Source organism: Gobio gobio (genome assembly GCF_949357685.1).
Source record: "Gobio gobio genome assembly, chromosome: 6".
In the NCBI taxonomy this organism is placed as follows: Eukaryota; Metazoa; Chordata; class Actinopteri; order Cypriniformes; family Gobionidae; genus Gobio; species Gobio gobio.
The window spans coordinates 60,893,723-60,911,405 of NC_137102.1; the positions used below are offsets into that span (position 1 = coordinate 60,893,723).

The window sequence follows — 17,683 nt, forward strand, 5'->3', positions numbered from 1 at the left end:
GCTTTACACTAAAATATCTTCATTTGTGTCTGAAGATGAACGGAGGACTGACGGGTGTCCAACGACATGAGGGCGAGGAATTAATGACAGAATTTTCATTTTTGGGTGAACTAACCCTTTAATCCTGTGCGAATCGGCCATGTCTGTAATTTATAAAGTAAAAATTCCCCCGCAAATGACCTACCATATTTCGCCGAACACCGAGGTCCTGTGATAATATTAGTCCCGTGCGAATCGGCATCTCTGTGATTTGGCCAGGATTAGGCGGATCGTATATCATTTTCACAAGGATTTTGTGTCCTGTGTGCATTTTTATCTTTATCTTTAATAAAGCATATAATGCGCACCATTATGAATTCCTGTGCGGCCGCGCGGATTATACTTTCACTTTAGAATGAGCACCAATTTGGTAGTAAATTGCTTGAATGGTGTGTTTAATATTATTCTTAATGAAAAACACAAAAACAGAACAGTACAATGAAAAAACTCGCTTAAATGGGCGCTTTTACAATTAGCTTTGAAACTGAATCTTCCGCCATATATTATTACACTCTAAAAAATGCTGGGTTAAAAACAACCCAAGTTGGGTTGAAAATGGACTAACCCAGCGATTGGGTTGTTTTAACCCAGCAATTGGGTTGTTTTAACCCAGCGATTGGGTTGTTTTAACCCAGTGAATGGGTTGTTTTAACCCAGCGATTGGGTTGTTTTAAGCAAACATTTAACCCAACCGCTGGGTTAAAACGACCCATTCACTAGGTTAAAACAACCCAATGGCTGGGTTAAAACAACCCAATTACTGGGTTAGTCCATTTTCAACCCAACTTGGGTTGTGTTTAACCCAGCATATTTTAGAGTGTATATTGCTCAGTTAAGTTTATAATTGTAGCGTCTGTTCTCTAACTGAACTAAATTATTTTTATAACTATAAAACAATCAAAATGATATCGATACGACTTTATAATTTCATACAGCTATATCTATAACGAAAAACATTTACAAGTCTTGACATCATATCCGGGAGATAGTCAGTAAATTCGAGTAAAATCACAGGCTTGCTTATCCCGTGCTAATGCGCGACGCAAAATTCAGATGTGGGGGCGTAATTTCTAAATCACACAAGGTCCCCAAATACAACTAATCCTGTGCAAATAGGGCTTATGTCAAGTTTAGGTGCTTTTACATCAGTGTTATTCACCTATCATTTCACTTTTAGGGATAAGTTATGCATGTTTCTCCTCTCTCTCTCTCTCTCTCTCTCTCTCAGGTGGCTCGGCCGAAGAAACGAGGTGAGACGATTCGGTTCAGTCAGCACGCGGTGATAGCCAATCACGACGGCCGTCCGTGTCTCATGATACGAGTTGCCAACATGCGCAAAAGTCTGCTGCTGGGTTGCCAGGTAACCGGAGGAGAGAATTAGCACTTTTTATCAAGGTCACCAGTTAATGATTTATTTATTTAATGATTTCTCACACATCCAGAGAACACAGAAGAGAATGACATTGAATTACAAAGTACAGATTAAATATAAGCTACACGTTATACCATATAAACATATATTGATTTAACTGTGTTTACACTGTTAAGTTTTGAATAGATTAGATTTATAATGAACTCCCTGTCTGCCTTCATTTCTGCAATGCATTCTGAGATTGCATTCATCACAAAGGACACATGCAATCTCTACTAGAGGCAGTATAATTATGACATGACATTTACAACACAATATTACAAATAAAGGTTCCAAAAGGGGGTTTCGTGATGCCCTGTTTGGTTCGTCTACTCCATGATCAGTTCTCAAAAGAACCATTTTTTAATAATATAAAGAACCTATAATGCAATGGAAAGATTCCAATGATCTTAAATATTCTTCAATGCCAATAAAGAACCTTATTTAAGAGAACCTTATTGGTTCCATGGATGTTAATGGTTCTCATGGAACCATCAATGCTAATAAAGAACCTTTTTAAGAGAACCTTATTGGTTAAATGGATGTTAAAGGTTCTCACGGAACCATCAACGCCAATAAAGAACCTTTTTCAAGATAACTTTATTGGTTAAATGGATGTTAAAGGTTCTCACGGAACCATCAATGCTAATAAAGAACCTTTTTAAGAGAACCTTATTGGTTAAATGGATGTTAAAGGTTCTCACGGAACCATCAACGCCAATAAATAACCTTTTTTAAGAGAACTTTATTGGTTAAATGGATGTTAAAGGTTCTCACGGAAACATCAACGCCAATAAATAACCTTTTTTAAGATAACTTTATTGGTTAAATGGATGTTAAAGGTTCTCACGGAACAATCAACGCCAATAAATAACCTTTTTAAGAGAACCTTATTGGTTAAATGGATGTTAAAGGTTCTCACGGAACCATCAATGCCAATAAAGAACGTTATTTAAGAGAACCTTATTGATTAAATGGATGTTAAAGGTTCTCACGGAACCATCAACGCCAATAAATAACCTTTTTTAAGAGAACTTTATTGGTTAAATGGATGTTAAAGGTTCTCACAGAACCATCAATGCCAATAAAGAACCTTTTTTAAGAGAACCTTATTGGTTCCATGGATGTTAATGGTTCTCACGGAACCATCAATGCCAATAAAGAACGTTATTTAAGAGAACCTTATTGATTAAATGGATGTTAAAGGTTCTCACGGAACCATCAATGCCAATAAAGAACCTTTTTTAAGAGAACCTTATTGGTTAAATGGATGTTAAAGGTTCTCACGGAACCATCAATACCAATAAAGAACCTTATTTAAGAGAACCGTATTGGTTCCATGGATGTTAATGGTTCTCATGGAACCTTCAATGCTAATAAAGAACCTTTATAAGAGAACCTTATTGGTTAAATGGATGTTAAAGGTTCTCACGGAACCATCAACGCCAATAAATAACCTTTTTTAAGAGAACTTTATTGGTTAAATGGATGTTAATGGTTCTCACGGAACCATCAATGCCAATAAAAAACCTTTTTAAGAGAACCTTATTGGTTAAATGGATGTTAAAGGTTCTCACAGAACCATCAATGTCAATAAAGAACCTTTTTTAAGAGAACCTTATTGGTTAAATGGATGTTAAAGGTTCTCACGGAACCATCAATGCCAATAAAGAACCTTTTTAAGAGAACTTTATTGGTTAAATGGATGTTAAATGTTCTCACGGAACCATCAATGCCAATAAAGAACGTTATTTAAGAGAATCTTATTGGTTAAATGGATGTTAAAGGTTCTCACAGAACTATCAATGCCAATAAAGAACCTTTTTTAAGAGAACCTTATTGGTTCCATGGATGTTAATGGTTCTCACGGAACCCTCAATGCCAATAAAGAACGTTATTTAAGAGAACCTTATTGATTAAATGGATGTTAAAGGTTCTCACGGAACCATCAATGCCAATAAAGAAAGAGATTTAAGAGAACCTTATTGGTTCCATGGATGTTAATGGTTCTCATGGAACCTTCAATGCTAATAAAAAACCTTTATAAGAGAACCTTATTGGTTAAATGGATGTTAAAGGTTCTCACGGAACCATCAACGCCAATAAATAACCTTTTTTAAGAGAACTTTATTGGTTAAATGGATGTTAAATGTTCTCACGGAACCATCAATGCCAATAAAAAACCTTTTTAAGAGAACCTTATAGGTTAAATGGATGTTAAAGGTTCTCACAGAACCATCAATGCCAATAAAGAACCTTTTTTAAGAGAACCTTATTGGTTCCATGGATGTTAATGGTTCTCACGGAACCATCAATGCCAATAAAGAACGTTATTTAAGAGAACCTTATTGATTAAATGGATGTTAAAGGTTCTCACGGAACCATCAATGCCAATAAAGAACCTTTTTTAAGAGAACCTTATTGGTTAAATGGATGTTAAAGGTTCTCACGGAACCATCAATACCAATAAAGAACGTTATTTAAGAGAACCTTATTGATTAAATAGATGGTAAAGGTTCTCACAGAACCATCAATGCCAATAAAGAACCTTATTTAAGAGAACCGTATTGGTTCCATGGATGTTAATGGTTCTCATGGAACCTTCAATGCTAATAAAGAACCTTTATAAGAGAACCTTATTGGTTAAATGGATGTTAAAGGTTCTCACGGAACCATCAACGCCAATAAATAACCTTTTTTAAGAGAACTTTATTGGTTAAATGGATGTTAAATGTTCTCACGGAACCATCAATGCCAATAAAAAACCTTTTTAAGAGAACCTTATTGGTTAAATGGATGTTAAAGGTTCTCACAGAACCATCAATGCCAATAAAGAACCTTTTTTAAGAGAACCTTATTGGTTAAATGGATGTTAAAGGTTCTCACGGAACCATCAATGCCAATAAAGAACCTTTTTAAGAGAACTTTATTGGTTAAATGGATGTTAAATGTTCTCACGGAACCATCAATGCCAATAAAGAACGTTATTTAAGAGAACCTTATTGGTTAAATGGATGTTAAAGGTTCTCTCAGAACTATCAATGCCAATAAAGAACCTTTTTTAAGAGAACCTTATTGGTTCCATGGATGTTAATGGTTCTCACGGAACCCTCAATGCCAATAAAGAACGTTATTTAAGAGAACCTTATTGATTAAATGGATGTTAAAGGTTCTCTCAGAACTATCAATGCCAATAAAGAACCTTTTTTAAGAGAACCTTATTGGTTCCATGGATGTTAATGGTTCTCACGGAACCATCAATGCCAATAAAGAACGAGATTTAAGAGAACCTTATTGGTTCCATGGATGTTAATGGTTCTCATGGAACCGTCAATGCTAATAAAAAACCTTTATAAGAGAACCTTATTGGTTAAATGGATGTTAAAGGTTCTCACGGAACCATTAACGCTAATAAATAACCTTTTTTAAGAGAACTTTATGGGTTAAATGGATGTTAAATGTTCTCACGGATCCATCAATGCCAATAAAAAACCTTTTTAAGAGAACCTTATTGGTTAAATGGATGTTAAAGGTTCTCACAGAACCATCAATGCCAATAAATAACCTTTTTAAGAGAACCTTATTGGTTAAATGGATGTTAAATGTTCTCACGGAACCATCAATGCCAATAAAGAACCTTTTTAAGAGAACCTTATTGGTTAAATGGATGTTAAAGGTTCTCACGGAACCATCAATGCCAATAAAGAACCTTTTTTAAGAGAACCTTATTGGTTAAATGGATGTTAAAGGTTCTCACGGAACCATCAATGCCAATAAAGAACCTTTTTAAGATAACTTTATTGGTTAAATGGATGTTAAATGTTCTCACGGAACCATCAATGCCAATAAAGTACGTTATTTCAGAGAACCTTATTGGTTAAATGGATGTTAAAGGTTCTCACAGAACCATCAATGCCAATAAAGAACCTTTTTTAAGAGAACCTTATTGGTTCCATGGATGTTAATGGTTCTCACGGAACCATCAATGCCAATAAAGAACGTTATTTAAGAGAACCTTATTGATTAAATGGATGTTAAAGGTTCTCACGGAACCATCAATGCCAATAAAGAACCTTTTTTAAGAGAACCTTATTGGTTAAATGGATGTTAAAGGTTCTCACGGAACCATCAATACCAATAAAGAACGTTATGTAAGAGAACCTTATTGGTTAAATGGATGGTAAAGGTTCTCACGGAACCATCAATACCAATAAAGAACGTTATTTAAGAGAACCTTATTGATTAAATGGATGTTAAAGGTTCTCACGGAACCATCAATACCAATAAACAACGTTATTTAAGAGAACCTTATTGATTAAATGGATGTTAAAGGTTCTCACGGAACCATCAATGCCAATAAAGAACGTTATTTAAGAGAACCTTATTGGTTAAATGGATGTTAAAGGTTCTCACGGAACCATCAATACCAATAAAGAACGTTATTTAAGAGAACCTTATTGATTAAATGGATGGTAAAGGTTCTCACAGAACCATCAATGCCAATAAAGAACGTTATTTAAGAGAACCTTATTGATTAAATGGATGTTAAAGGTTCTCACGGAACCATCAATGCCAATAAAGAACGTTATTTAAGAGAACCTTATTGGTTAAATGGATGTTAAAGGTTCTCACAGATTAATCAAATCTCCAGATGGTGCATTAATATGCTGTTTAGGAAGGCAGCTCACTAGATCTTGGAAGTGAAATATTGAGAGTTCATTACAGACAAATGTAATTTTTCCAGGTAACAGGGAAGCTTTTACTGCCGTGTGTGCCAAAGGAGGGCGAGGCGGTGCGTTTGGACCAGAAGAATGTGAGCTTCAGTGTGGACACGGCCAGCGAGAGCCCCTACCTCATCCTGCCCCTCACCTTCTACCACAGCATTGATGAGGAGAGCCCGCTGAGAGGATGGGCCCACAAGGGTATGGGTCACAAATTCTCACAATACTAACACACAACATGTACAGAAACTCCAGGGCTGTAGCCTCCATACCCAATATTTGATATTCTTGATGCTGCAATTCATTACACACAGCTCAGTTTGCTTTTAGGATGACATTTTAAAAGTGAAATTTTTAGGCTGCTTTGCCTCAGTGTCAAAATAACTGAGATGGCCAATCACATCAAAGAAGGCGGAGCTTACTGTTCACAGCAGACAAGTGCGAATTCCACCACATTCGTTTTAGCACAGTTTGCTGGGACAAACTTTGATGTTGACAAAGCCGTATGAAAGTTTGAAAGTTTTATACGCTTTAACTTTAAAGTGGAAAGATAAAAACATTGCTAGCATGAATTAGCACATTGTTATATTAAATTACCATGAATTTGCATGTTGTGAACATTATTAGCTTTTTGCTAACATGCTTAACACATTGCTAGCATGTTTTAACACATTGTTAGCATGAAGTACCACAATTAACATGTTTGCTAGCACGAATTTGCATGTTGTACGCATGAATAACTTGTTTGCTAACATGCTTAACACATTGTTAGCATTAATTACCATGATTAACATGTTTGCTAGGATGATTAGCACATTGTTAGCATTAATTAGCATGTTTCTAAAATGATTTAGCATAACATGTTTTAGCACATTGTTAGCATTAATTACCACAATTAACATGTTTGCTAGCATGAATTTGCTTGTGGTAAGCATGATTAGCTTGTTGGTAACATGCTTAACACATTGCTAGCATTAATTAGCATGTTGTTAACATGTTTCTAGGATGATTAGCACATTGCTAGCATGGATAACACATTGCCAGAATGAATTAGCATGTTTATAAGATGATTTAGCATAACATGTTTTAACATTTTGCTAGCAAAATTTAACACATTGTTAGCATTAATTACCATGATTAACATGTTTGCTAGCATGAATTTGCATGTTGTGAGCATGATTAGCTTTTTGCTAACATGCTTAACACATTGCTAGCATGTTTTAACACATTGTTAGCATGACTTACCACGATTAACATGTTTGTTAGCATGAATTTGCATGTTGGAAACATGATTAGCTTGATGGAAACATGCTTAACACATTGCTAGCATGAGGTAGCATGTTGTCAACATGTTGCTAGGATGATTTGCACATTGTTAGCATTAATTATTATATTTCTAAAATGATTTAGCATAACATGTTTTAACATTTTGCTAGCATTGTTTAACACATTGTTAGCATGACTTACCACGATTAACATGTTTGTTAGCATGAATTTGCATGTTGGAAACATGATTAGCTTGATGGAAACATGCTTAACACATTGCTAGCATGAGGTAGCATGTTGTCAACATGTTGCTAGGATGATTTGCACATTGTTAGCATTAATTAGCATATTTCTAAAATTATTTAGCATAACATGTTTTAACATTTTGCTAGCATTGTTTAACACATTGCTAGCATGTTTTAGCACATTGTTAGCATTAATTACCACAATTAACATGTTTGCTAGCATGAATTTGCTTGTGGTAAGCATGATTAGCTTGTTGGTAACATGCTTAACACATTGCTAGCATTAATTAGCATGTTGTTAACATGTTTCTAGGATGATTAGCACATTGCTAGCATGGATAACACATTGCCAGAATGAATTAGCATGTTTATAAGATGATTTAGCATAACATGTTTTAACATTTTGCTAGCAAAATTTAACACATTGTTAGCATTAATTACCATGATTAACATGTTTGCTAGCATGAATTTGCATGTTGTGAGCATGATTAGCTTTTTGCTAACATGCTTAACACATTGCTAGCATGTTTTAACACATTGTTAGCATGACTTACCACGATTAACATGTTTGTTAGCATGAATTTGCATGTTGGAAACATGATTAGCTTGATGGAAACATGCTTAACACATTGCTAGCATGAGGTAGCATGTTGTCAACATGTTGCTAGGATGATTTGCACATTGTTAGCATTAATTATTATATTTCTAAAATGATTTAGCATAACATGTTTTAACATTTTGCTAGCATTGTTTAACACATTGCTAGCATGTTTTAACACATTGTTAGCATTAATTACCACAATTAACATGTTGCTAGCATGAATTTGCTTGTGGGAAGCATGATTAGCTTGTTGGTAACATGCTTAACACATTGCTAGCATTAATTAGCATGTTGTTAACATGTTTCTAGGATGATTAGCACATTGCTAGCATGGATAACACATTGCCAGAATGAATTAACATGTTTATAAGATGATTTAGCATTACATGTTTTAACATTTTGCTAGCATTGTTTAACACATTGTTAGCATTAATTACCATGATTAACATTTTTCTAACATGAATTTGCATGTTGTGAGCATGATTAGCTTTTTGCTAACATGCTTAACACATTGGTAGCATGTTTTAACACATTGTTAGCATGAAGTACCACAATTAACATATTTGCTAGCATGAATTTGCATGTTGTAAGCATGATTAACTTGTTTGCTAACATGCTTAACACATTGCTAGCATGAATTAGCATGTTCTTAACATGTTTTGCTAGGATGATTAGCACATTGCTAGCATTAATTAGCATGTTTCTAAGATGATTTATCATAACATGTTTTAACATTTTGCTAGCATTGTTTAGCACATTGCTAGCATTTTTTAACACATTGTTAGCATGACTTACCATGATTAACATGTTTGTTAGCATGAATTTGCATGTTGGAAACATGATTAGCTTGTTGGAAACATGTTTAACACATTGTTAGCATGAGGTAGCATGTTGTTAACATGTTTTGCTAGGATGATTTGCACATTGTTAGCATTAATTAGCATGTTTCTAAAATGATTTAGCATAACATGTTTTAACATTTTGCTAGCATTGTTTAACACATTGCTAGCATGTTTTAACACATTGTTAGCATTAATTACCACAATTAATATGTTTGCTAGCATGAATTTGCTTGTGGGAAGCATGATTAGCTTGTTGGTAACATGCTTAACACATTGCTAGCATTAATTAGCATGTTGTTGACATGTTTCTAGGATGATTAGCACATTGCTAGCATGGATAACACATTGCCAGAATGAATTAGCATGTTTATAAGATGATTTAGCATTAACATGTTTTAACATTTTGCTAGCATTATTTAACACATTGTATGTTGTGAACATTATTAGCTTTTTGCTAACATGCTTAACACATTGCTAGCATGTTTTAACACATTGTTAGCATGAAGTACCACAATTAACATGTTTGCTAGCACGAATTTGCATGTTGTACGCATGAATAACTTGTTTGCTAACATGCTTAACACATTGCTAGCATGAATTAGCATGTTCTTAACATGTTTTGCTAGGATGATTAGCACATTGCTAGCATTAATTAGCATGTTTCTAAAATGATTTAGCATAACATGTTTTAACATTTTGCTAGCATTGTTTAGCACATTGCTAGCATGTTTTAACACATTGTTAGCATGAATTACCATGATTAGCACGTTTGCTAACATGAATATGCATGTTGTAAGCATGATTAGCTTGCGGGTAACATGCTTAACACACTTTGCTAGCATTAATAAGCATGTTGTTAACATGTTTGCTAGGATGATTAGCAAATTTGCTAGCATTGGATAACATATTGCTAGCATGGATTAGCATGTTTCTAAGATAATTTAGTATACCATGTTTTAACATTTTGCTAGCATGTTTTAACACATTGTTAGCCTTAATTACCACAATTAACATGTTTACTAGCATTAATTAGCATGTTGTAAGCATGATTAGCTTGTTTGCTAACATGCTTAACACATTATTAGCATTAATTTGCATGTTGTTAACATGTTGCTAGGGTGATTAGCACATTGCTAGCATGGATAACACATTGCTAGCAAAAAAAAAACATTGCTAGCATGAATTTACAAGTTGTATGCATGATGAGCTTGTTGGTAAAATGCTTAACACATTGCTAGCATGTTGCTAGGATGATTAGCACATTGCTAGCATGAATTAGCATGTTTGCTAGGCTGATTAGCACATTGCTAGCATGATTTAGCATGTTGGTAGGATGATGAGCACATTGCTATCATGAATTAGCATGTTTGCTAGGCTGATTAGCACATTGCTAGCATGAATTAGCATATTGCTAGCATGAATTAGCATGTTGCTAGGCTGATTAGCACATTGCTAGCATGAATTAGCATTTTTCTAGGCTGATTAGCACATTGCTAGCATGAATTAGCATATTGTTAGCATGAATTAGCATGTTGCTAGGATGATGAGCACATTGTTAGCATGAATTAGCATGTTGCTAGGATGATTTACACATTGTTAGCATGAATTACCATGTTGCTAGGATGATTACCACATTGCTAGCATGAATTAGCATGTTGCTAAGATGATTAGCACATTGCTAGCATTAATTAGCATGTTGTTAGGATGATTAGCACATTGCTAGCATGAATTAGCATGTTGGTCGATGATTAGAACATTTGTTAACATGAATTAGCATGTTGCTAGGATGATTAGCATATTGCTAACATGAATTAGCATGTTGATAGGATGATGAGCACATTGCTAGCATTAATTAGCATGTTGGTAGGATAATTAGCACATTGCTAACATGAATTAGCATGTTGGTAGGATGATGAGCACATTGCTAGCATGAATTACCATGTTGCTAGGATGATTACCACATTGCTAACATGAATTAGCATGTTGCTAAGATGATTAGCACATTGTTAGCATTAATTAGCATGTTGTTAGGATGATTAGCACATTGCTCGCATGAATTAGCATGTTGATAAGATGATTAGCACATTGTTAGCATGAATTAGCCTGTTGCTAGGCTGATTAGCACATCGCAGTGGTAATGCTCTTTGCGTTGTGTTTGTTCCTCTCCTCAGGTGGAGGTTGGCCAGATCCAGGTGTGGCAGATTTTGAGCTGCTGGTTATGATGAGCTCTACAGTAGAGCCCACATCGGCCACCTGTCAGGTGCGCACCTCATACCTGCCCGACGAGGTGCTGTGGGGCTACGAGTTCCCGCCCATCGTGTCGCTCTCGCCCATGGGGAAATACGTAGCGGACCTCGCGTACTTCGACAAAGTGGTGAAAACGAAAACCCCGCCCCTTTTCAAACAGACCCCGCCCAGCGGCCCTCACGAAACCGACCCGGAGAAGATGCAGCTGGAGCAAAGCTACCGAGCGGGAGCAGAAGAGAGACGGGCGGACAGCTGTCCTGTGAGCGTGCGCGTTAGTAACGTATGAAAAATAATAAAAAATAGTACAAAATTTCACATTCGATTATCACATACGGACATAAACTTAATGTTATTAATGAACAGCATTGACACAGCAGAGGCTGAATAGGAAAATGTATAACTTTGTGTATTGCTAGTTTACATTAAAAACATTTGGAAAGTGAAATATAGCGCAATGTACTCATTAAGTCGCGCTGAAATCCTATTGTAATTGTTCGAATATCCAATGATCATTGTCTCCTAAAAGTGGGAGACCAAACCGTAGAGAGTTGAAACTTTGAGGGCTGGTAGAACTCACGCAAGTCTACAGCGAGACCAAAGCTCGTCCCGATTGGCCTGATGGTGGCGCTACAGCGCTCAAAAGTGTGTAATGTCTCGCAACTCATAAACCGTTCGTCACAGGCTCGAGTGTCTTATATCGTCGTAATCCTTGGCGTTCGCACATCTCGGCGAAATTTTCAGGTATTTTGGAACGGAACCAAACCAGTGCAGAAAGATTCTCTGGAGTTTGATGGCCAATAATTATCAAAAAAAGTCACGATTTCGATTCACGTCCGCTACGCCAAAATGTTCGAAGTGGGCGTGGCCACTTTTACTTAACCCTCTGGTGCTCATCGGTCATTTCTGACCGGAACATTTTGAAATGTTGAAAATCACAGCTTCATCGGAATGATATGAAACATGGTGACTTTTCTAGCATTAGGGATGTAAACGCACAAAAAAATTGGGGTCATGATTCGAGCATGCTAATTGGTCGTAAAAAAAAAAAGTAACGTTCATTGTCTTCGGTCATAAATGACCACCATAGGAAATGAATGGGAAATTGACAAAAACACACATTTTCCGAATATTTGTGTGTACAATCTACAAATCAACCACAATGCTGAAAAAAGTACACAGCAGTAAAACATCAGGAGTGATATTGACACACACACTTATACACACACACACACACACACACACACACACACACCTATGAAAAACTGAACCTATGAACCACATTTGGAATTTTTTAAAATCTCAGCTTCATCAGAATGATATGAAACTTGGTGACTTTTCTAGCATTAGGACTATAAACACACAAAAAGTGTGGTCATGATTCGAGCATGCTCATTGGTCGTAAAAAAATACTCCCACTTGTGCTCTTCAGTCAAAAATGACCACCATAGGAAATTAATGGGAAATCTGCAAAAACACAAATTCACAGAAAAAAAAAATCTAAAACTTTATAATAAATAGTCTTTGAGATTTTTTAAATATATATTCAAATCCATCAACAACAAAAAAAATAATTAAATGTGTTTAAAACAGAACTAGTGAATGCTCAAGCCTCTCTATAGAGACCTCTAGTGGTCACACACATGGTTGCAGGATTTCTTAAATAATTCCAAAAGAGGAGCTAACCTGCCTTCAAAAAAATTTTTTTGAAGGCCTAGTCTCTATTTTAACCTGAAATACTGCAATAATTTAAAAATAATAATAAATTACAAAAAAAAATTAAACGATTTTCAGTGGCAAAAATAGACCATAATTATTGCATAAATATTAAAAAATACCATCAAATCATCTCAAAATACAAAATTAAAAAGAAAAAATATTATTGAAGAAAAATAAATTGCATTGGTTTTACTGGGGTGGAGGAAGTTACATTTTTTAGGCGTCCGGTCACTTATGACCAATGCAACCCCTAAACGAAGAGCACCAGAGGGTTAAACGGCTGTCCCTCTTGAACAGAATGAGATCATTTCACCAAACTCTGTACGCTTATGTATGGGCTCGGTTTGTGTTTGCGTGAAATAATGACTGGCCACTTGGTGGCGCTATAAAATGAAAAACATGAAAATGGCTATAGCTACGCATCAGTCAGTCCGATTGACTTGAAAACGGGCATGTGGTGTCTTTGTCCAACAAGGACATTCGCGAATCTCAAAAAAACACGGCCGCCGTTGGCCAATGAAGTTCGAGCGGCTGTCAGACGGGGTTAATTAAGGCCCTAGAGGCCTGTGAGAAATTCGAAAGAAATCGCCACCTTTGTATTTTTCACGTGCGTAAAGAATTGTATATCGCACATACCATATGGTAGAACTCCTCGTTCTGAGCAACTTTGCCTCAAGGACCGCCGCTGTCAATCGAACCGTTCATTAAATATGGGAGTTTTTTTTTTTTAAAACGACTTTTGCGAACTAGTCCTGGGTTTTTCGATTGTCTGCGAGGACATTGGCGTATCTCGGGAAACACGGCCGCCGTTGGCCATTGAAATTTTTAGCGACTGTAAGACAAGGTTAACGGAGGCCGATTGAAACGAAACTCAGTGGGTCTGTTTGACTCACGGCTCTAGAGGTCTGTGAGAAATAAGAAAGAAATCGGCCACCAGGGGGCGCCTTCGCATTTTTCACGTTCGTAAAGGATTGTATTTAACACGATTTTCCGCACATGCCCATGTCCTTCATACCATATGGAAGAACTCCTCATTCTGAGCAGGTTTGCCTCAACGACCGCCGGTGTCAATCCAATCATTCGTTAAATATTGGAGATTATTTAATAAAACGAGTTTGCCGAACTAGTCCTAGGTTTTTGGCTCAACCTCGATAACTTTTAGAAAGCTTTTAAACTTCTATATTCCCTTAGTAAATTGCCTGTATTGACTGTAAATGGTCTTTCCATCTAATAAAACATAATACCTTAATACACATGTGCTTAAACCTAAAGCCATGTTTTGGACAAATGAGGGCAAAATCGTTTATTTTTATTTTTATTTTTAAATACTTTCTTTTATCTGAGCGGTACAAGACTTGGCTACTTTTCCGAAGTTTGCCACCTGAACACACACACACAAAAATTGACTCGATTCTACAATGTGAAGTGTTTGAAAAAAAAAAAGTTCTTAATCCCGCCTTCGTGGACAAAAATGGGCTCCCATAGGAATGAATGAAAAACTGTAATTCAGAGCATATTTTTTATTTATTTGTCCAATAAAAATCAATAAATCCAACACAATGCAGATCATACATACACACAAATGAAGGAGTGAGCCTATACAACATTCTCAGTGTGGCAAACACTCACACTCACACACTCACACACACACGCACACGCACACACACACACTCACACACACACTCGCACACGCACACACACGCACACACACACTCACACTCACACTCACACTCACACTCACACACACACACACACTCACACACACTCGCACACACACTCGCACGCACACACACACACACACACACACACACACACACACACACACACTCACACACTCACACACTCACACACACAGACACACACACACACACACACACACACACTCACACACACTCACACACACTCACACTCACACACACAGACACACACACACACTCACACACACACTCACACACACACACACTCACACACACACACACACACACAGACACACACACACACACACACTCACACTCACACACACACACACACACACATCCACAAAAGCATTGCATTGAAAGCCATTGAATGAGCCTATAACAGAGTGAGTTTTATTTTTTTATTTTTGTCAAAACATTCACTCACACATACACAAACAAAGGAATTAAATGAGCCAATAACTGGGCAATAAAAAAATAGTTTAAAAAGTCCAGCCCATATGCAGCCATTGAGCTCTAGTGCCATCTAGTGGCTACTGATATTGTAGCTTTAAAAAGAAATGAATAGGTCACTAGATGTCACCACATGTTTAGGTTTCGGCTCTCTGGACTTGCTGATATGTTTTTTTTTTTTACTTAAGTTAAAGAAATATTAAATATAACATAAAAATAACAATATTTTACATACAAAATATGGTACTTTTAGAGGTAAATAAATAAATGAATACCCCAAAACCCACAAAAAAGGCATGAATTGATAGAATAAATTTGATCAAAGATGGTGATATAACATTTATTTGAAAGATTCCACCTTCGTGCCCAGATGTGTCAGGAGGGGGGGTTTAAGGGCTGTTATGCGAGGATGGCTTGAGGGTTAAAGGCCTTAAAGTGCCTGAACCCGACTCTATTTATACTGTGAGCTTCATGAGCTCATGTTATTATAGACTGTGACACCACAAACGACATATAAATAAACTAGAGATTAAAAGGGGAAAATACACATTCACTGACTCATAACGCACCAATGCACAAAAACTGCGTAATTGCCATTTACTGTAATCCACATGACCAATATTACAGCCAAACTGGCAAGAGACAGATTGACCTTTGACATCCGTGACAAGCGTTGTATAATTATACGGTTTATTGCGTGTGTTTAACACAGGCGAGGCTGTGAAGAATGTGTTCCTGTGACTTTGCTCTTATCTGAACACAATCCAAAAGCACTCGAGTTCTGAAAGTCATCGCAGAAACGGCTCAGAAAAGAGAAACTCAGCCGATCGGATGCTCATTTGCACATTTGATATGTGATATGCAGGATAAATGTGTGTGTGTGTGTGTGTGTGTGTGTGTGTGTGTGTGTGTGTGTGTGTGTGTGTGTGTGTGTGTGTGTGTGTGTGTGTGTGTGTGTGTGTGTGTGTGTGTTTCTCTGGATACAGACGTGCATCATAATCCACATTAATAAACAGATATTGATGGTTAATCTGATGCTGATAAATGATGTTTTGTTCGTGCATTATTTCTGGGGATTCGTTTGTCACATTTAATAATGAATTATTGCATCAGTATATGTGAGATGAACATGCAATATTTTCAAAAGGCACTTTATATCATCAAGAGCCAGTTGTTCAAAGGTAAACTGATGGGATTCTGGTTATCGGATTGGATCAAATCTTGAAAATGTGTTGTTCAAAAGGGAAAGAAGGAATCTGAAATCAGACTAGATCACGGAATCCAATCCTAGTTTTAATCTGGATCAAAGTTTGTGTTGTTCAAAACTGGTCAGTATTATTTGGATAACTTTGAATCATCCTGATCCCAACTGGAGGTGGGATTTCAAGGTGGATTCCAGGAAGATAATGTAGTAAAACTAGTACAAAAATACAACATTTGTATCATATAATACACAAACACATATTATTATATTTTGCTCTTGATTAGTGAGGCTAGTTGTTAAAGTAAAACATTAGAAGTAGACATTATTAAGCCTTTCAGTCCTACAGTCAAAGAAAAAAAAAGATTCAGCCGCCATAAAATAATCCCCAAACAACTGTAAATATCAAACAAAAATATTATATTACATTTAAAGTGGGTTTTTTAATCACTAATCCTCCTGGGACTCAGAAAAAAAAAGTTTTTTGAATTTAGTATTTTTTCATGTCATTACATTTTTTAGAGCATAAGAAAAAAAAAGAAAAAGAAAAAAAAAACATTTTTGAAAAATTATATTTTATTAATATGTTATGATATGTCCTCTGTAGTTGTTTAAAAAAATAAAATGACATGAAATTGCATGTATAGGCAAAAACAATGGGATTTATTTTTAATGCACCAATCAATTTTTAGGTTTCAGGTTTTTTTTTTTTAAACAAACTTTGTTTAAAGATGATTCTGAACTATGTTATGAAAGATATAACAAAATGCATTGATGTACCATTTTACTTTATGAAATATGAGGGTAAAATGGCCATACTTGGATTTTCCCATTCAATACAATGCATCTAATTTGCATATTAATGTGTTCTTGGTGCAACATGTAATTAAAAAAACAAATTTAATAATGAGAATAATAATTTGCAACACTTTCATAATAATATCTAATATTTCATAGGAATATTGATATGTAATTTCTTTCCCTATTCTCTTATGTCTCCAAAACTCCTGATAAACATGATTTAAGTCCTGACGTTTATGAAATCAATGTCGTCCTGTAACAGAAAGTCATATTTTGATTAGAAACCCCATAACATTTTCCTGAGATGTTGATTTACAAACAAATTGAAAATGAATCCGATTTAAATTATAATGTAAAAATATTATCATATTTCCATAAGAGTGCTAAACATTAATATATTATATATTATTAATAAAGGTTTCTCGGGTGAACGCTACACAAAA

General features: G+C 35.7%; 1 protein-coding gene across 4 annotated transcripts in view; it reads left to right on the plus strand.

The window, feature by feature from the left end:
- kcnj10b (potassium inwardly rectifying channel subfamily J member 10b) overlaps window positions 1-13,221 on the plus strand; it is a 71,170-nt gene extending 57,949 nt beyond the window's left edge. For 3 of the 4 annotated variants that reach the window (XM_079819721.1, XM_079819723.1, XM_079819722.1), the window contains exons 4-6: window positions 1,268-1,399; window positions 6,195-6,372; window positions 11,297-11,814. In XM_079819721.1, the coding sequence (XP_079675847.1) occupies window positions 1,268-1,399; window positions 6,195-6,372; window positions 11,297-11,658 (672 nt within the window). In that variant the 3' untranslated portion in view covers window positions 11,659-11,814. Of the gene's footprint in view, window positions 1-1,267; window positions 1,400-6,194; window positions 6,373-11,296 lie in introns of all 4 variants that reach the window. The other variant, XM_079819720.1, reaches the window with a different exon arrangement.
- The last annotated feature ends 4,462 nt before the right edge of the window (window positions 13,222-17,683 follow it).